Below are 19,441 nucleotides of genomic sequence, written 5' to 3'. Positions count from 1 at the left end.
TTATGGGCTCTGACAAGGTCAAAAAAAAAAAAATTCTGCAGCAAAAAAAGTGAAGCAAAAAACGATCACCCCTGACGGCTATGCTTATTTTGTTTCGACTGCATAATTAATTAGACGAGGGTGCACGGTGGAGCTCTTGCGGGCCGGACTAATCTACTAATTGCCATCCTGCATCGCCGGACAAACTAACGTGATTATTGTAGACTTCACTTTGAGTCCAAATCAACTTATTTTATTTTATATATATATATATATATTATAATTTTAAAATAAAAGTATAATCAAGTGCACCAAAAAATTTGTTGTATTAGCCGCTAGGAGTTGTGAGGGAATCTTATATCCTGCAATCTTCCAAATTCTATAGTGAAATTTTTGTATTTAGTTCATGCTCTTAATAGATCAAATCATATAAATATTTCATGCTCTTATTTTTTTTCTTATTTAGTTATTCTTTCTGCTTGCCGCAATAAATTATATATTCACAAATTAATTTTATTTAAAAAATTATATATATATATATATATATATATATATATATATATATATATATATATATATATATATATATATATATATATATATATATAAAATAAGTCTATAAGGCCACTCAAACATTAATACGACCTTATCTTCTGACCATCTGCCTCGGCGGGCAAAGAAAGTGTGCAAGAAATTCCACGGTGGATTTCGAGACTCCAAACCATCCAGGGTTGGCTTCCCGTGGCACGAGTTGCATGTTTTGGTCAAGGGACCACGACCTCGAAAGTAGCTTAGGAGGGAGTTGGTGGGTGGAAAAGCTAGTAGGGATGGGTGCAAGGGCTAGGGTTGGTGGGGGGTGGGGCTGCTTGCCTGCTTCACACTCGAAAGAATAGAACCAAATTAGGAGGGCTCCAACCCAACTGGCTTGCTCTCCGCGTGGTGGCGTGAGACTTCTATCTTAAAATATCTCATATATCACCTATCAACTCGCAGACCATTTAAGTATAACAAAAGTTGGTGGGTGCATACACCGGCATCTCTGTGTATTAGATTATCAGATGGATGCCAATTTGCCGATCTAACTAGCCCAACTCGATCGGGCAGGCACGCCCCTGGTCGCTTTTTCCTGGCCGTTCCACTTTAGAACGCGCAGGGAATGGGGAATAATTCTCAAAGATACATGGAAGAAAACAAACAACTAGGGGAGAATAATGCGGTAGCCATAAGAGAAGTTAATTAAGTCGACGGCCTCAAGCTGGTCGCTTGTTACTTTGAAGCTTGCCGAGCTGGCTCGATATTTGGCCAATTTGGCTAAACTCTTTGAGGTATGCACTTGGATGCTTGGATGGATGTCTTATAAATATTATATGGGTTTTGATTTGATTCTGTACAATATATATTTTATATTCTATATTATGTAAAATTTGATTTTGTATAATATTTTTTTTTATTTTTAATGCATATTATGTGAAATTTAATTATGTCATATTAAGTGAAATTTGATTCTGTATAATATATATTTTCTATTCTTGACTGATATTGTAGCCGTTCATGTCGCATGAATAATATACGTAAAATTTCTCTCTTTTGGTGTCTTTTGTTAGAATCTGACAATCCTTTTTTATCTTTGCCTCCGAAACAAAATCATTTCTTCTACGATGCCAATTTTTTTTAATAGTGATTCGAGACTTTCTCTCTCATTTTTAGAGAGAGAATGGACAGGCGAATCTAGCTAAGATTTGTTTATTTATTTTTGTTCTTAATTGGTTCATATTTCCTCTTTGTGAATGGATATCTGTTCACGGCCAGGAGCTTCATCTATTAAAGGCATCGATGGTTGTTTGCTAGGTTTTCCAAGAGGCCAATCCATTGGACAGGTCATCCATCTGATGTGATACATGTATCATATAGTTCGTGTCCTCAGACCAAGTGATCTGTCACATCCTACAAATCTCTACCTAAGCCTAGGACGTGTCACTGGTCCACTCGTGGCCATATAACTTTTGCCGTTCTGTGAGTTGTTGAAGATTTCCATGGTGGTTCGCAGAAATATATATATATATATATATATATAAATTTTTTAAAAAGAAAAAAGATAAAAAATAGTATTTTTGTGAAAATAAGATTTTCGTATTTTATAAAAAAAATAGATATAAAAAAATATAATCTTATTCCATCCATCTGAAAATTTTGGTTCAAATCTTTCAATTCTAGATCCAAGATGTTCCTACTTTTCACCTCAGCTAAAAATTGAGATTTTTTTTCAAAAATATCTTTGAGCTTTTAAATTAAATGAGGTAACATTTTTTTCTTTATTAAGAGCATAATATTTATTTTACATAATTTTTTAAGAAAAATAAATGTTCAACCAAATATAACCCATTATGAAATGTGTCATTTTTTTTTGTGGTCAACCAAACATATAAAAGCATCATATATCTAGGTATCAACTTTTCAAAAAAAAATATTCTGATGATGAAAAATCCTTTTTTCTCCAAACTAAATAAATTTTAAATAGTCGTGAATGCACCACATAACTAATAAAACAAATTTTCTTGCTTGAGATTTTACTCCATCCTTCTCTTTGGCTCCCTTTAGCGTTTACTCCCATTTACAAATGAGTGTTGTTCTTAAGATATCACAAGATTGAAACCAAATAGGCATTTTGATGGCATCCATCATTTGTTAAAATATGATAATGCAGGCTACGGTGATCCTCACTCAAAATGCATATAGTGGAATGGATGAAAGAAAATTAAGTTGCCATAGAAAAATTGTCCTTTGCATACTGAATTATACAAAAGTCTTAAGCCTGTGAGAGCCAATTGACAGTGAAGGCCTTGCATTGGTATCTTGATCTCTCTCAAAAAAGGACACATTTTATTTGTTTGTGTCCAAAATTTAGAGATGTACCATTCAAGAATCAAAACCAAAGTTTTTAATTACTATGACCATTGAGGCAAATCTAAGAGTGGCAATCGGGTCAGATCAGATATAAACGGATCGGGTCAGATGCAGGTCGGGTCAGAAAATCATAAATCTGAACCTGACCTATTTATTAAACAGGTAAGAAAATTATAACCTGAACCTGTCATGTTTAATAAATGGATAATCCGATTCGACCCGTTTAACCTGTTTAATAAAAAAAAAACTTTAGGGCTCTCATCTCGTTCTCCACCACCTATTCAAATCCCTCTCATCTCTTTCTCCCATCCTTCCGCAAACCCCACTCCCCATGGAAAAAGACTATGATCTCTGGCAGCGGTACCTTGAGCTCGACGACGACGACTCCGGCGGAGGGCCCGACTTTCAGCATCTCTCCTCCTCCCCCTCCTTCTAAGGGCCGGGCTCTGAGAGATTCGATGGATCTGACGACCTAAATCGAAGGAGGAGAATGAAAACCTAACAAAGGTAGAGAAAGCATACCTTGAGGAGCTGCAGAACTCATATCTTCTCATCGCCGCCGCCGGAACCGTAACCTTAAGCTGCTAGGGTGGGCTCGGAGTCTTGAGGGCCGAAGAAGGAGAACGGAGAGAGGGAAGGGCCCGAAACCCAAACCCTAGCCCCCGTCGCTGCCCTCGTGATCTCGGATTCCCCCTCTCGATGGCCATCAAACTTCTGGTACCCTTCGTCTCCGGCGTCCTCCCTGCCGCTCGATTTCAGATCGGCGGCGTTCGGGGGCATTGCGTGGGTCGTCGGGGTCGAGGATGGTGAGGGGACGGATCTTGGAGGGCGGCTTCCAGGGGTCCTTGGATGGCAGAGAGTGGCGGGGGTGATCGCCAACTAAGAAGGAGGAGATCTTCCACTGCTTGCGGCGGAGGTGGGGCTCAGAGGGGGTGGAGATCTTCCACCATGGAGCTTCAGGTAGAGAGGAAGGGGAAAATGGGGAAACGAAAGAGGAACTGTGGTATGTGGTCCTAGCAAAAAAAAAAAAAAAACTGTGTGTATCAAATTATAAACGGGTTAAACAGGTCAGACATTTAAAACCCGTATCCGACTCAATTAATAAACAGGCTAAACAGGTCAAGCTGTTTATGATCCGAACCTATTTAGGCCAAACCCGAACCTCTTTATAGCGGGTCGAACACGGGTCGGATCATATTTTGCCACCCCTAAGCAAATCCCAAGATTCTCATAATAATCAACCAAAAGAAATTTCAAGGGTCTCTAGAGACGATGTTGAATTTGAGACTGGTTGGCCTTGTCAATCCTATTATGATAGTTTTCTAGGTTCTCATTTTCATCGGCAAAAGATAATCCTTCGGTCAAGGGAGTTGTCGTCTTTAGGTAGTTTGCCAATGCTAGACTAGATTTGGATAAGGCAATGTTGCCGTTATGATGGTTGAATTACCAAATATAGTTATCGGTCATTAATAGTGGTTATAGTAGTTATAATTTGGTAGACATACCTAGATTGAGAATGTGGAAGACAAATGACATATATAACAATGGTTATTTATTGATATACCCTAGAGGCGGTCAACCTACTTGCCACATAATGCATTTGAAGAGTCAATGGATGACGAAGGATGGCATTGACAAACATGGAATTTTAAACATTGCTAGTATATTCTACATTACACAAAATCCCTTATGATTATCCTCAATTTGCCATCCATTTAGTGTTTATGATCCATCAACATGCTACCAATTACATCGTATTTGTTATGAAATATCAACAACATTTTACTTTATATATATGCAAGCCGATGTCATTAAATATATTAGAACATACAATTAACTCAATAAAGATAACCACATGGTTTTTGTGTTGCTAATCATTTGTTCCATATTACAATATCAAGATCACAAATGTTAAAGCTAAATGGGTTGGTCCACCATGTGACTGATGCTTAACTATGAGATATGAGGGTTGCAAGAAGCCAAATTCTTTCTATTGGATATGCTTTTTTTGAGCCTATTTAAAGAGAGTAAAACTGAGTACATCATTACAAAATTGAAAATTGAAGATGGGAACCATGATTCAGAGCATTTGTCATGGACTCAAAAGGTCAAAACAAAATTTGACCGCTTAAAACATCTTTCCCTAGAAACATTTTTTTGTTTTCAAAAGATAATTAGGGCCGCATTTAATACAAAACACCTGTTTTTTATCCCTTTACATTAGTTTCTTATTTCATGGGATTTGTTGTTCCAGAACTAGTTGGTTAAACCCATCTCCATACCTTTTATTTTGTTGAATACGGTGGAATTATTCTAGCTTGTGTCGACTCGCAGTGTCTGGTCTGTTTTGTTGCAATTTCCAGATGAGGCTGCCAATAAGTGTTCATTCTTTGTCGGGTTGGGTCAATTAGAATTCCCGAGTGGAGCTTGTCTCGAGACACAAGCAAGGTCACGGTCAAAACACAAGATCTTGTCTTGAATTCTGCTACTTCTCTTCCAACTTTTCCTCCACAGAATCCAGTTGAATCCAGCAGGTAGGAGTGGAGCTAGATTTGTCCACTCTCCCAACCACTTCCACGAGTCCAGTGGAAGTGATGGATTTTCGCCTAACACGAGCACTCTCTCCCACTCGTCTCATGCAGACAAGTCCTTTAATCTCTTCAAATCTCTTTCCTGGGGTCGGACGGACACAACAATGAGTTAACGCCACTCCTTTTGCTACCATTCAAGGCGTCTCCATCATATGTCGTAACGAAATATAAAGGAGAGTGATCAACTCGGCATAAAGAAGTCAGTCCCTGCCGTGGTCTTTTCCTCTCGTTGCTCGCTTTTGAATTGGCCTCGTGAGATGCGCCCTTACAACGAAGCAAAGCGAGGCGCCCTGAGTGATTTTTCCGAGTTACCGTAGCATTTCTCTAATATAAATCCATGGCTCATTCAAGCTTCCATTGGTTGGGTGAACCGGGTTTGTCAGTTGTTAGAGAGGCAGTTTTAGTTTAGGAGATTAGATTAGGCTTCCATTCGTTGGTTCATTCCATCATTCCAGTCGGCCGAATCCCGTGCAGGACAAGAGGACGCTGCCAACTGCCGTCCATCAAATTCCAATCTGATGAGAAAAAAAAGAAAAAAGAACTACTTGGGCACAGTCCCCTGGAAGCCGTCTCCCGTGGACCCCTGCTCCCCCTGTTCGCCGTCCGATCTCTGCACGTACAGTAATGATTGGGGCTTCCCACGGATGGCTTGGGACCCGGCAATCTACGGTATCCCCAAAATATTTTGGCTCATTGGTGCTTCAAGATTCGCGTGGGGTGCCGGATGAGGACGGATCCCCGGAACCGGACAATGGATACAGTGGCCTCCCATTCCGCTGACGTGTACGACAGTCTCCTCCAGCCTCCCCGCTCATCCTGCGGGGACCACCGCCCGGCCGTCCCGGATTTCCCCACGTGTACCCCAGCCCCACGCGCAATGGCAGAAGCGTGAATAATTGCAAAGGCCGGGGTTGCTGGGGCGAGCCACTTGGACTGCCTGCCGCGTGGCCGACACGGGAGCCGGCGGCGTCAGCTGATATTAACGTCTTCCGTTACCGATGTGGACGGGACCCACGAGGCGCCGCCCGCGGGTGGCGCGCCGCCGTTATCAGAGGGACGTCAGGAGGCAGCGCGGCGCGAGAGTCCCGTGACCGTACGTTAAACTTGTGGTGAGTGTAAGCTAAGCGCACCGCGGGACGGAGCGTCATAAGGATCGCCTACGGCGGCTCTGTGCTCCTTATTGCTCGGTGCGAGGCCGGGACATTTTGGGGATACCACTTGCTGCTACGAATAGCGACTTGGAGAGAGGGAGATGGAGCGGTTTTCTTTCTAAAAGAGCGGTTTTCTTTCTAAAAGAGCAGGAGGGGAAGGGGAGGGGGAGAGAGAGAGAGAGAGATTGGGCGTTGTGGAAGGCAGAGGGAAGGGAGTGGAGGGTTGAGGTTACCTTCTTCTTTATTTCCAAAATAGAGGAGGTGGTGGAGAGGATTTAAGGCGTTTTAATAACTCCGCCGTTCTTCGACCCAGGCGCCCGACTGCGACGCCGGGTCTTCAATGGGGTAAGAAGCTAGAAGAGCGCAACAGAGGATTCGGGATCCCGATATCGGTTATTTCTCAGCGCTTGGTCGTAGCCGTGCTGCCGTTGCTGAGGAGAGGAGACTGAGAAAGAGGAGGTAGAACGGGACTTGGTTCCGTGGTGTACGGGCCGGTCGTGCAGGAGAGCGCGAGGATGGAGGCAGGTGAGACGGAAAGATGGCCTCTTTCGGCGTTTCTTGGCGATTTCCGGATTCTTTCTGTGTCTTTGTTTGTTTCTTGTTCTTTGTTCTGATTGGGTTTTCGATTGCGGGATTTCTGATAGGATTGGGAGGGCAGGATCTAACCGAGGAGCTATGGAGGTTGTGCGCGGGGCCGCTGGTCGAGGTGCCGCGTGAGAACGAGAGGGTCTTCTACTTCCCCCAAGGTCACATGGAGCAGGTGCGAACGTTTTACCTGTATATTTTCAAAATGAGTGGGAACTCACTGTATATAGATCATCTTTTCTCAGTTCTTGAATAAAAAATAGTGTTTTAATTGTTTTTCTTGTGAAAATATAGTTGGAGGCGTCTACCAATCAGGAATTAGATCAGCAAATTCCCCGCTTCAATCTTCCTTCCAAGATTCTTTGCCGTGTCGTTAACGTTCAACTTAGAGTAAGTGTTTATATTTTTCGAAAAAAAGAATGTAGTTATGGAGGATCGTTTGAATCTGCCCCTTTTGTTTTTACTTCCAAAGGATGTACAGCATGATGGAATTTTGATTTTTAATGCATTACAGGCTGAGTCTGAAACAGATGAAGTCTATGTTCAAATTACTTTGCATCCAGAGCCAGATGTAAGAACCCATTGAATTTTATGTTTTTTTTTTCTATTGGTTATTTAGATTATCAAATTTGGACATGTATGCCCTGTTTGTTGTATACTTTTGAAGGTTAAAAATCCTTCATTTTTTTTTGGCTTTGGTTTTAATAGGAAAGCGAGCCTACAAGCCTTGATCTATCTCTTCCAGAGCGGCGAAGGCCAACGGTCCATTCCTTCTGTAAGAGTCTAACGGCCTCTGACACGAGCACCCATGGCGGGTTCTCCGTTCTTCGAAGACACGCCACCGAGTGCCTTCCTCCATTGGTTAGCTCCATCTTCCCTCTCTGCTTTAGTTATCCAGTTCGGAATTTTCGGATATTTAGGTGTGGTAGGTTAAGCGGGTTGCCGTGTTTCCTTCTCTCTTCAGGACATGTCGCAGCCAACCCCAACACAGGAGCTGGTTGCTAAGGATCTCCATGGTTTTGAGTGGCGGTTCAAACATATCTTTAGAGGTATTTGTCGAAGTTTCCTAGGCTTCGTTTTGAATTCATGAAAAGAACTGCTATCGAGATATTCTCAGATTCAGGAAGTCTGGGCTATTTCTGTTGTTACCAAAGATTTGGAGTTTCTTGTCTTCTGTTTCTGTTCATTTACCTAACATTAATGGAGCAGGTCAACCACGGAGACACTTGCTTACCACCGGATGGAGTACCTTTGTCACATCTAAAAGATTGGTCGCCGGGGATGCATTTGTTTTCCTGAGGTAAGGGTCCTTGAAAGAAAGAATTCTGCCTCTTCTTTTTCACCACACCTGTGGTATCAAGTGCCGTATGCCAAGCCCTCAGATATTGGATGCGTTTCTACAGAGGGGAGACTGGAGAATTGCGTGTGGGAGTAAGGCGCCTCGCGGAGCAGCAAAGCATGATTCCAACATCAGTGATATCGAGCCAGAGTATGCATCTTGGAGTGCTTGCAACTGCATCGCATGCTATTTCAACTGGCAGTCTGTTCATCGTCTGCTGCAAACCAAGGTTGGGAATGCTCCTTCAGTTTGCCACTAGGAGGCCTGTTTGCTCCAATTGTCTCTTTTTTGTTTTCCCTTTTGTGAGCTGATGTGATTATGTGCGCAAACTTGTGCCCTGCATCTATGTTATCAGAACAAGTCAGTTCATCGTGGGCGTTAACAAATACTTGGAAGCTGTTAAGAACGGATTCACAGTTGGGATGAGATGCAGAATGAGATTTGAGGGTGAAGATGGTCCTGAGAAATGGTTGGCTTTTTTTTTTTGACCAAATTATATCCCTTTAATGGATTTTTTTTTTCTAAGTAACCGTTGGCAAAAACTGAGCAGGAAAGAAATGGGGTGTGTTATGATTATATCCGCCATTCTTATCTGGCAGGTTTACTGGGACCGTAGTTGGAGTAGAAGGTGTATCTTCTCAGTGGGCAGATTCTAAGTGGAGATGTCTGAAGGTTGGTGAACTTAGATTGTGCTGCATACGCCAATTTCTTCTGTGCTTGCTGTTTTTTGTTTTTCCTGATGTGTTTGTGCTTTAGGTTCAATGGGATGAAGCAACAAGTATTCTGCGGCCAGATAGGGTTTCTCCATGGGAAATCGAACCTTTTAATGCCCCTGCTCCTGCTTTAAATGCTCTGCAACCAGTGTTGTTCAAGAACAAAAGGCCTAGGCTACCCATGGACGTAGTGGATCACCCAGTTCTTGGTCAACAAGGTGAAGCCCTCCCTGTCCTTTTTAATTATCTCTGTTTACAATGTAAATTTAATGCTTTCAATTTTTCTTCTTTGGTTTATCACACCCCTTGTTTCTTTCTTGTAGAACCCACATCGCCATTCTGGTATTCAGGAACGTCCCGTTGTCATGATTTGGCTGCATTAAGTAGTGTTGATGCCAACAGCAGTGAAACTCAAGTTGTCTGGCCATGCATGCAGAAGGAAATCAAGGGGGGAAATGGTGTTCAAAATGGTCCAGGCTCTTGCGACACCATAGTACCGGATGGTTGGCTGAAGGACTTGCGTTCGCCGGTTATGAGCCCCCTATCTTCACTGACAGATGTTTCTCTGAAGCTATTTCAGGACATGAATGATGAGACCAAGGTCACTTCATGGCCTGTTATCCCTGGTTCTACGTTGGAGGAGACAACATTGAAGTTGGGTAATGGTGTCGAAGAATGGAAGAAACCTGAGGTTGGTAGCAGTAGTTGCCGGTTGTTCGGGATTGATTTAATGAATCATTCCAAAAGCACAACCATTTCTGAGAAGGCAATTACTGCACCTGCTTTCACCATATCTGCTCCCCCCATTGAGGGTCCTCCTTCTAAGGCACCTGCATCAGTGGATGTATCAGACCAGCAATCCGGGCTTTCGAAGGCTTCTAGAGAGCAGAAACGAGGCCTTGATTCCAGTCCAAAGGAGATCCAGAGTAAGCATCATGGTTCGACCAGAAGTCGCACAAAGGTAGAGAAAACACTCCCAAAGTTATGAGTTAAGCATGGAGAAAACTTGTCATTTTCATTCTGAAACTTTTGTGTTTTATAAATAGGTTCACATGCAAGGCATGGCGGTGGGCCGAGCTGTGGATCTAATGAATCTAGAAGGCTACAGTGATCTGATAACAGAGCTAGAGCAGATGTTTGAGATCGAAGGAGAGCTTCGCCAGCGGAACAAATGGGAAATTGTCTTCACTGATGATGAGGGTGATATGATGCTAGTGGGCGATGATCCTTGGCCGTAAATTACAACGAAACTCTTCTCTTTTTGTTCCCCAGGGAATTTACCTTCGATCGATACTGGTGTGGGTTTATGATTCTATAACGACCGATGCGACTTTGTGCAGGTTGTTTTGCAAGATGGTGAGAAAGATGTTCATCTATACAAGTGAAGAGGTGAGGAAGATGAAGCCCAAGAGCAAGTTTTCTGGTCCATCTGCTGACGCCGAAGAAGCTGATACCAGGGTTGATGCTGCGTTTATTCAAAAGGAACCCAAAGCTGAATGATCAAGAGAGTAGAAGTACTGGAAAAAGGTTGGCCCCCCAAACCTCTCGTTACATGCTGTGGCTGTCTTCATTGTGGGTGGGAATTATTAACTTGAATAATTCCTTTTATGCTTTTTTGCAGCTCGGTTTTTTTCAGAGCCTTCAACAGATTGTTGGAGACTGGTTACAGATATTAAGCTAATGATGATTGCTTAGTTTATTCTAGTAAGTAGGAGGTAGGTTAAAGGAATTGGGCTTTAGATTTTCTGCTATATGCGCGAACTCTCCTTGTACCTATAGTCTTGTGTAATTGTCCTTCACAAGTGTAATGTTTGTTTTGGTTTTCTTCAATGTTGCTATTCCGGTTCTTTGCCCCAATCCTGGAATGCATCTGTATGTTACCAGATGGAGACTTGATCAGCTTGCTTATATCGTTGTTCTCATCTTCCCACAATAAATTAAAGTGAGATGATGATGACTCTTTATGTAGGTTTTAGTCATCGTATCGTCAAGTGTACAAGAAAAATATCAGTCGTATCGCAATGGGGCCTGGCGTGAATTGAGATGGTAGGTAAAAATCTGGAACCTCTTTCCGTCTCTGAACTGAGACAACCGGGAGCACTCTCTTTTATCCTTCCTACAATTCTATCCGGAAGGGTGCAAAACCGAAGAAAGCGAGAGTTTTAATCCGGTTGGCTCTGAAAAATAAGCTGCAGGTTGCGGAAAAAAAGCGTGGGGCAGTCCGTACGGGATGCTTCCTTTGTTGCACGATTACCGAAATCTTTTTGCGCTGACAGATTTAGTACTTGTTTTGTGGATTTGTTTTGGATATTTGGTGTTTGGAAAATAATTTTTGCATATTTAATTTACTATAAAAAATAGATATATTTCAAAATAATTTATGTTTGATTGTGTATTCTTTTTTTTTTGAAAAAATATATAAAATATCCATTAATAAAAGCATAATGGTATTTTTGGTAAAAAAAATATCTTAGGCTTTTGTATATCTCATGATTTTTTTTTTCAAAATATGAAAATCTAATTAAAATTATTATATATATAATTAAATATGAAATATTTTTTATTTTTATGTTGATCATATTTACTCTCTTTTTTGCGTATCAAACGAATCTAAAGGAAGCTGCAATATCTCCCTCAAAAAGGAACTTTTCGGTGCAAAATCCTCCAAAGTTACCAACAAATCATCTTTAAAAGGTCATAGAAAGAGGCTCTTGTCCATCGTCTCTTCACTAATGCTGTCTCCTCCTTAACTAAATTGTACTTCTCTCTGTTGCCCTCTTATCCGCCTTCGCGGCTTCCAACCCTCACCTCTATTTGCAAATAGTTTTATTTTCTTCAGTTAATAAATTTGGAGGAAGTGTCTTGCTCCTCCGTTTCCACTCACAAAGATACGCAAATGTGCATAAAAATGGAGGTGGTGGCGATCAAAATTTATCAACTCGCATAAAAAACGATGTGAAGGGGCTCTAAGTTTTGGTTGGGAACTTGTAAGGCACAATTTCAAAAGAGGCCAAGATAATTTGGTTGTGGGCTTGCGGCTGGAGATTTTCTCTTTTTTTTGCTGAAACAGTTCATACATCACAAATACAAATACATCCAATAGAATCAGCAAATAATAGGTTCTGAAATACCTCTAGCAACTCTTCCTCCCCATCCTATAAATTGCCTCCTGAGTGGTTCGCTATATATGCAGCCATCCACTATTGGCCTTACGGAATATATACACTCGCTCTCTCACCATTATCTAAATATCTCGGAGCAGAGGTGAAACCCCTGCATCACTGCTCGGACCCTCTCGAACCCAGCTGATTGGCGTGGCCGATCAAAAAGGCCATGCAACGTCGGAAAAGCGGAATAATTTGAATTAAATTGTGTTGCTTGAAATCTTTCGGGTGCATGGGCTTTTAGCTTGTGATGAGCTGAACCAAGGTTTAGATAGAATGAGATTTCCACGTACTCTTTTTGAGTTTTAAGACAGTGACATCCAGGATATTTCTTTTATAATAAGACGTTTATTAAATTAAATTTCTTTAAGCAAATACATCTTCACGTCCAATACAATTTTTCACCCTTCATTGGGCTATGTGCAATCACTCCCTTAACAGGCTAAGTCGGACGGATGGCCTCACAGCCTCACCCCACCAACCCAGCAACTAGTATTTGGAGGCCCAACAATGAACTGGCCCAACCCATGTAGGGAATAGCGTACCAAGGCAACTTGTTATTAGCCCAAGTACTGCATCATATCTATACATTCATGGCTCATTATTGCCCGAACCATAAATCTTCCTGAAAATTGTTATGAAGAAAACTAATCGTGTGAGCTTGAGTGTAACATGATTGTGTTTTATAAAATTCTTGGCGTTCTTTTGTGGTGTCTCCATATGTTTTGTGAATGAAGTTTTTATCATTCTTAGCTTGCTATTCTCCACAAACTCTGGGGATTTTAGTGGGAATACAATAATCATCTTTAGTCAGCTAATATAAGTTGGTGCACCTGAAGCTTAAAAAAAAAAAGACACAGAAATGTCATCCTAGTTTAAGCTGGATTATACCATTGCCAATTCAGGTTGGTGGGAAGATTGGAGCATGACAACATTAAAAATGGCATTACAGCAGGATTATGGTGTTAGTTTACAACGAGCGATGGATGACATCAAGTCATACAGTGCAAGTACGAATACACCTAAAAAAGTCGAAAAATAACAAGTTCCGAAACACACCGAGTAATCTCCTCTCCTCCATCCAAAGAGTATCTTCAAAATGGTTGACCACATAAGAGGCTACCCAATCTGCTGCCTAGTTGGCCTCTCTATACACATGCTTAGCCTACAAAACCATCCCACCATCAACCATCATCTGAATATCCCTAAGCAGCGGGTGATAGTCATCCACCTCTCCTGTGCCATGAATCTTCCTCCCTTGAATAAAAAGTTGCTACTATAGTTTAAAACATCAAGCTCTAGAAGATGATGAAAAAAGAGAGAGACTTCTCCATTATGTGGCCAGATAGCAAGTAGTCATCAACCACAAACGGTCGTTGCCCGCATGATCGGCTTGATTGAAGGAATCAAGCGAGGCCCACCGGATCGTGCGGCCGCTGACTAAACGCATCATCGCTGCACCGTTCACATCAACGATGATAAGAAGAGTAAAAGGCCATAAAAATCCGTCACCATCGCGTCTACCTAACAGAACATTTAGAGGGAGAGAGATATCTACTTCGCACCTACGAACTAAGGAGTTTTAAAACAAGAGTAAAGATGAGCAGTAAATCGAAGCTCCAAAAAATCACTATTTTGACGTGTTCCAAGATTGGGCTAAACTAGCCTATTAATACTATTAGCTACTGATGTAAAATAAAGTTAAAAAAGAGAGGGAAAGAAAAAGCAGGATGCAACAAGGATTTAGATTCTTTCATTTTAAGTCTATTTTTTTGATGAAAGAGCCATATCAAGAGATTGAGGACAAATGATAGAAAGGAAATGAAATAACTCATCAATAATTAAATAAATTGATTCTAATAACATGGTGAAATTCAAACATAGGCCCTTGATACAACTGCAAAAAAAAAAAAAAAAAAAAAAAAAAAAAAAAAAAAAAAAAAAAAAAAAAAAAACTAGAGAGCTAAATAGAACCTACTGTCATAAACTAGAGCAGTGGAAGTTGAGCATAGAAAGCAACCAGCTTAGCCAATACATCAACAATTGTATCATATATTCCTGGTCTTTGAATCTACTAGGATAATGAATTCTGGAGTTGCTCAGCAGCCGAGCTGCTATAACCTGCTCATTATTTTCAATTAATCTTTAATCAAGATTAGTCATTAATTCTTTGATTTCCATAACAACTTCTTTAACTTCAACAATAAACCAAAACATTTCCATCAACGCATAGAAACATGAACACGGAACAGAAGAATGGATTGTGGAACGAAGGACAAGGGAGTGAGGATAAAATTAATCCTGCTTTTCTGAGTAAAACTTAAATTGATTAAAAAAATACCAAAGCCAGCAAACAACTTCTCTTGTTGCTACTACTCTAACAGCGAAGTGGCATCCTACTTGCCATGCTTCGTTACGGCCAAAAAATAAAATTATCAGCTAGTACAGGAGCAGTGTGGTCGCTGCTCTTGAAACTTGGGCGGGTTTTTGGGGTGGGGGAGCCCCATAAATAGGAGACAAAGGGCCTCTCCCCACCTTGTCTCTTTCCCCTTGTTCTGTCTTCCTCATTAGCCTTTCTGTGGACTGCCCAAAAGGCAGCACTGTGATGACCACAAAATCAGCTCTTCATCTTTCCTGAAAAGTATTTCTAGGGCAGCTGTAAAAGGTATCAAGCTTCTGAGCTTCTCCCCACCACCTTATTGGCTACTTATTTCTATCACTTGTGAATAGAACCTGGACTTCAGGTATTGGTTTTGAGACATCATAACAAGGCCATGACAAGGTCTGTGTCCCCATTATTCTTTCTTGGGTTGCTCCAAATGGCAATTATGTTCTAAAAAGAATAGTAGGATAGATTGGTTTTTCCTGAGGATCATAACGGGATAGATTGGTTAGTCTTTGATGTTACCTGCTTCTCACTGCATTTAAGATGGTTTAAGGACTGCGAAGTGGGTTGGTTGTGGTTGTGGCTGCAGGAAGAGTGCATACTGAAGGCCTTTAGTCCTTCTTCTTTCCGTCCATGGAGACCATATCTCCATCTCCTTCTTCCTTCTCTGCCCATCAGGAGGAAGCACCGGCATATGATGAGATCTCCATGAAACAGAGCCTGCTCTTCTCCCACAGCCTCAAGGTATGAATACCCACACTTGCTTCTTCTTCACTTCCGATAATGTCTCCTCTTATACTCGCTTGTTCTTTTTATTACTTAGGAGTAGAGTTCTTTCCTCTGTTCTTACAACTGCTGGGAAAATTCTAATTCTCCACTGGTAATCAATCAGGTGTTATTCTTGAGATATTGAATTTTGAAATAATAAAATAAAAATAAAGTAGCGCATTATCATATATTTTTCTGTATCATCTATGGTCAGGATTCCTAACTATTTGCTGATACAGACACTGTAGTTTTTTTTCTCTTCCAAGTTCATTTCTAGTTCATTGAAGAAGTCTATATTCTTAATTTCAGAGAGCTAGGAAATGTTTTCACAATGTTCCTCTCTCTCTCTCTCTCTCCCACACACGCACACACATACACAATTTTTCTCCTTCAGGATCAAATTGTCTGTACCTTTTGAGCTTTTTCAATCATTGCCTGCACTTTCTCTGTAGTTTTATATCAAATTTTCATACATGTTCATTACTCCAAAAGGGGGGGAAAACCTTATATATCCTCACCAAAAGAAAAAAAAATTATGAAGTGGGGTACATCTGATTAATTCACCAATTTATAGCCTCTTTATGTGCCATATGATATGTATAATCTTATTAATTCATTATGATAACTAGTCCATACCCAACTTTGAGAAATTTGCATTGTTTTCGGAATATCCTTAGCATTTCGAGTAGATCGGTGGATTGCCTTGCCATTTGGTTCTGTGGCTTCTGAACTGTGCCCTAGAGATTAAAGAAGTCCTGCCTTTTCCCTCCTTGCCTATGTTCTATCCAAGTATCAGGAATATGCCCTAATTGCTCGACCTTATCTTGCAAAAACAGTAAGGCAGGTTTGGTATAGGCTCCATAGTCCTTGATGTGTATTGATAGGCTCTTCTTTTGCAAAGTCTTCCTTTGTTATTGATTCAGCAAGACTCAAAAGGTTGATGTCAGGTTGAGACCTTCATAGGGAATGTTCTTCGACTTCAATGGTTCATACCTTGACCTGCATTGCCAACAACCTCATATAGAAAAGGCTTGTTAGTTAAGGTTACAGATGTCGCGAAGACTTGATGACATTCCCTACACTGCTCTAAATGACTTGAATTCACATAAAATGGTAATTGCAATGCAACAATCTCTTGGTTTTCAGGACCTGAAGAATCTGCGATCGCAATTGTACTCAGCAGCAGAATATTTTGAGTTATCTTGCAGCAATGATGACCAGAAACGGACGTATGTTTTATCTTAGATCTGCCTCCTCTCCTTCAATTTCATCTAGCTGGATGATACCAGCACGCTTTGTTTTCTGTCTTGATCTGAAATTCTCATGGTCGGTCTAATGCAGAGCTATGAACACCTTGAAAGATTATGCCCTTGAGGCCCTCGTTAATACAGTGGATCATTTGGGCTCTGTCTCGTACAAGGTTAATGATCTTCTCAATGAAAAAGTTGGTGAGGTTTCTGGAACAGAGTTTCGGGTTTCTTGCATCGAACAGGTATTACTCGAATCGTCATTTTGAGCGAGATAGCAGCGCTCATGGATACTTACAGACTGCAAACTCTCTCTGTGCCAATTTCAGAGACTTCGAACTTGTCAAGAGTACATCGATCAAGAAGGCCGGTCTCAACAGTCTCTTGTGATCCAAGCTCCAAAGTATCACAAACATTACATTTTACCAGGCAAGTTGCCGAACCTAGTGATGTCTTTACCATCTCCTTACACAACTATCCAATGCCTCCCAAGTAATCATTGCTGAAATCTCTTGCATTCTCTTTTCAGTAGGTGAAACTATTCTTGAATCTGGAAGACATGCTATACCGAAGTACCAAGAATTAGACCCACCGAAGGAATCACAGCAGTTTCAGACTGGTAACGCCACCTTTATGACTTGATATCATGCATGCAGTTGAGGAAATACTGTAACATATTTAGAAACAATATTCATCCCATATTGTTATCTCTTCCAGTGGTTCAATCAACAATTAGGGGAAGAAAACCCTCGTTCAGGTAAACAGTATCTTTCAGGCAATTGTCTGATGTGTGTCTGATTTGGTCAATGATCTGTTCGCAAATGGGAAAGCCTAGTTTACTGGATGTATTTATTATGCAGGAGACTGCGTTCCCCTTCGCCTTCTGCTTCCTCTTCCCCTTTCCAACGAGCACGCTCCTTATCACCTTTTCAAAAAGCACGTCCGCCATCACCTTCCCTAGAGATTGGGAAATTCTCCTTTAAAGGTACTGATTTAGGAAGATTTTGTATTAATTCTTTTCTATAATCAGCTGGATTTTTTATTTTAAATCTATCAATTTTCCTGTTCTTTGCATGCAGAGAAAAGAGCAGTCTCGCCACCTTCAAATTCAAATCCATCTGCACGTACAAAATCACTCTCGAGTAGATCAAATGCTGCTAACTCATCAAATATTGGGCATTGGGTATGTCATAAATTTATTTAGAGTTTTGTTATGTTTCCAATAGAATTGAGTAGAAAGGTTTAAAGCTGTTTGTCTAGATTGGAAAAGTAAATATGTTTATATGGAAAAAAATAGGAGTTGTAACCAATGGACAGACACCGAGTTCATGTGTACATTAAGTCATTGATGGAATCCATAGCTCGGTAAATTGAAAATAGAAGATTTGAGTCATGATACTGCTTCACCTATGTCATCAAAAGTTCCTGCTAGAGACTTCAGTAATAATTATGGAATTTGGTAGAATTATGACATATCGAAATTCTTTTATGTGCAGTATCCTTCGGAAACTCGGAAATCATCACCAATGCACTTGCATGCTGAAACAAACGGTCATAAAGAGACCGATCAAAATTCAAAGAAGAGTAGAGGCCTCCTCAAGGCCTTGCTCACTAGGCGCAGATCAAGGAATGATGAGTCATTGTATGCTTACTTGAATGAATATTAAGAATGCTGAACTGAAAGGGAAGCAAGGAAGGCAAACAAATTATCAAGATCCTTTCCTATGCTTTTGGTCTTTTTAGTTTTTCTCTTTTTAATTGCTATGTTTATTTATAATCTTGTTGTATGTTTGTTTTCGTTGGACAAGAGAAGATGTTATTTGTGAAGAACAGTTTTCAAATAGCAATAAATTGTGCACCAAATAGTTTTGTTTTTTTTTTCCCAGTTGAATTCACATTTATTGCCTAACTAGTATTTACATGAAACACAACGGAGCATCCAGCTGTAGATGTTCTTTTTAATCTTCTCCCCTAAAATCTCTCTATATTTTTCTTTCCTTAATTCTTTTTTTCCCCTGCTCAAGAATTATATAGAAATGAACACAAAAAACTGATTTCCAAGAGAAAAATAAAGAATAAGCGGCAAGGGAAATGGAGGCTTGTGGGATACCTGCAATTTTGCTAACTACATCCATATGTATGTGCATACTTTAATTACACACTTTCAATATCTAATTTATGTTTGTATCCATTTAAAACAAATGTGAGTATAAATTTTTGTATCTAATTAATATCTGTATTTATAGTTATATTTGTAAAATAAAAATGAATATAAATATGAATAAATTTTATCAGAAAATTTGACTGGCCACAAATTATAAACCATAATCTCCGAAACGCCGTCTGAAATTCATTCCAGTGCAGAAGAAAGAGCTTGTGGAGGAACAGACCTCTGAATTAGGAACAGTTCTAGTTCTTGTACTTGGTACGTTTTTCATGCTTTAATTTATGTGAAAGAGGGACCATCTTAAGACAAGGGGTCTACGCAGGGGAGGCTGGGGCCATCAATAATGACGTAGCCGGCCGGGGGATCAGATTAGATTTTGGATGCGTGGAAAACAACAAACTTTAGCCAACCAAACAAAAGCAACTTGAGCCGACACCAACAAAAGCA

At 40.5% G+C, this 19,441-nt stretch overlaps 2 protein-coding genes across 5 annotated transcripts; both read left to right on the top strand.

Annotated features, from left to right (window-relative positions):
- Positions 1-6,646: 6,646 nt before the first annotated feature.
- On the top strand, positions 6,647-11,119 carry LOC103702491 (auxin response factor 11-like). The gene is made up of 15 exons (XM_008784944.6): positions 6,647-7,150; positions 7,270-7,385; positions 7,505-7,600; positions 7,725-7,781; positions 7,919-8,071; positions 8,175-8,259; positions 8,420-8,510; positions 8,614-8,778; positions 8,905-9,018; positions 9,149-9,221; positions 9,306-9,480; positions 9,586-10,223; positions 10,309-10,496; positions 10,603-10,789; positions 10,884-11,119. Exons 1-14 carry the CDS (start codon positions 7,141-7,143, stop codon positions 10,760-10,762), a joined length of 2,121 nt encoding a protein of 706 aa, XP_008783166.2. The 5' UTR covers positions 6,647-7,140; the 3' UTR covers positions 10,763-10,789; positions 10,884-11,119.
- A 3,697-nt stretch (positions 11,120-14,816) lies between these two features.
- On the top strand, positions 14,817-18,708 carry LOC103702490 (putative protein ABIL3). 4 transcript variants are annotated; one of them, XM_008784939.6, is made up of 10 exons: positions 14,965-15,208; positions 15,402-15,556; positions 16,727-16,809; positions 16,922-17,072; positions 17,157-17,256; positions 17,357-17,446; positions 17,545-17,584; positions 17,688-17,812; positions 17,907-18,010; positions 18,324-18,708. In XM_008784939.6, exons 2-10 carry the CDS (start codon positions 15,446-15,448, stop codon positions 18,492-18,494), a joined length of 975 nt encoding a protein of 324 aa, XP_008783161.4. In that variant the 5' UTR covers positions 14,965-15,208; positions 15,402-15,445; the 3' UTR covers positions 18,495-18,708. The 4 variants fall into 4 exon arrangements, with proteins under 4 accessions (XP_088578359.2, XP_008783161.4, XP_038984967.3 ...); XM_039129039.3 differs by having other exon boundaries at positions 15,045-15,170; XM_039129038.3 differs by lacking the exon at positions 14,965-15,208 and adding an exon at positions 15,264-15,316.
- Positions 18,709-19,441: the final 733 nt, after the last annotated feature.

This window comes from Phoenix dactylifera, chromosome 5 (genome assembly GCF_051530095.1).
Source record: "Phoenix dactylifera cultivar Ajwa chromosome 5, Ajwa_hap1_PhDact_Kaust_v1.1, whole genome shotgun sequence".
NCBI lineage: Eukaryota > Viridiplantae > Streptophyta > Magnoliopsida > Arecales > Arecaceae > Phoenix > Phoenix dactylifera.
Note: the sequence above shows the minus strand (reverse complement) of the source record. Positions and strands in the feature narration are given on the sequence as shown.

Excerpts from the sequence above, each read along its gene's own strand:
- LOC103702490 (XM_088722233.2), top strand. The coding sequence starts at position 15,446 with ATGGAGACCATATCTCCATCTCCTTCTTCCTTCTCTGCCCATCAGGAG. Across the intron at positions 16,810-16,921 it reads AATGATGACCAGAAACGGAC|AGCTATGAACACCTTGAAAG; the intron begins GTATGTTTTATC and ends GGTCTAATGCAG. Across the intron at positions 17,447-17,544 it reads ATCACAGCAGTTTCAGACTG|TGGTTCAATCAACAATTAGG; the intron begins GTAACGCCACCT and ends TATCTCTTCCAG.
- LOC103702491 (XM_008784944.6), top strand. Across the intron at positions 8,779-8,904 it reads ATCGTCTGCTGCAAACCAAG|AACAAGTCAGTTCATCGTGG; the intron begins GTTGGGAATGCT and ends CTATGTTATCAG. Across the intron at positions 9,481-9,585 it reads CCCAGTTCTTGGTCAACAAG|AACCCACATCGCCATTCTGG; the intron begins GTGAAGCCCTCC and ends TCTTTCTTGTAG.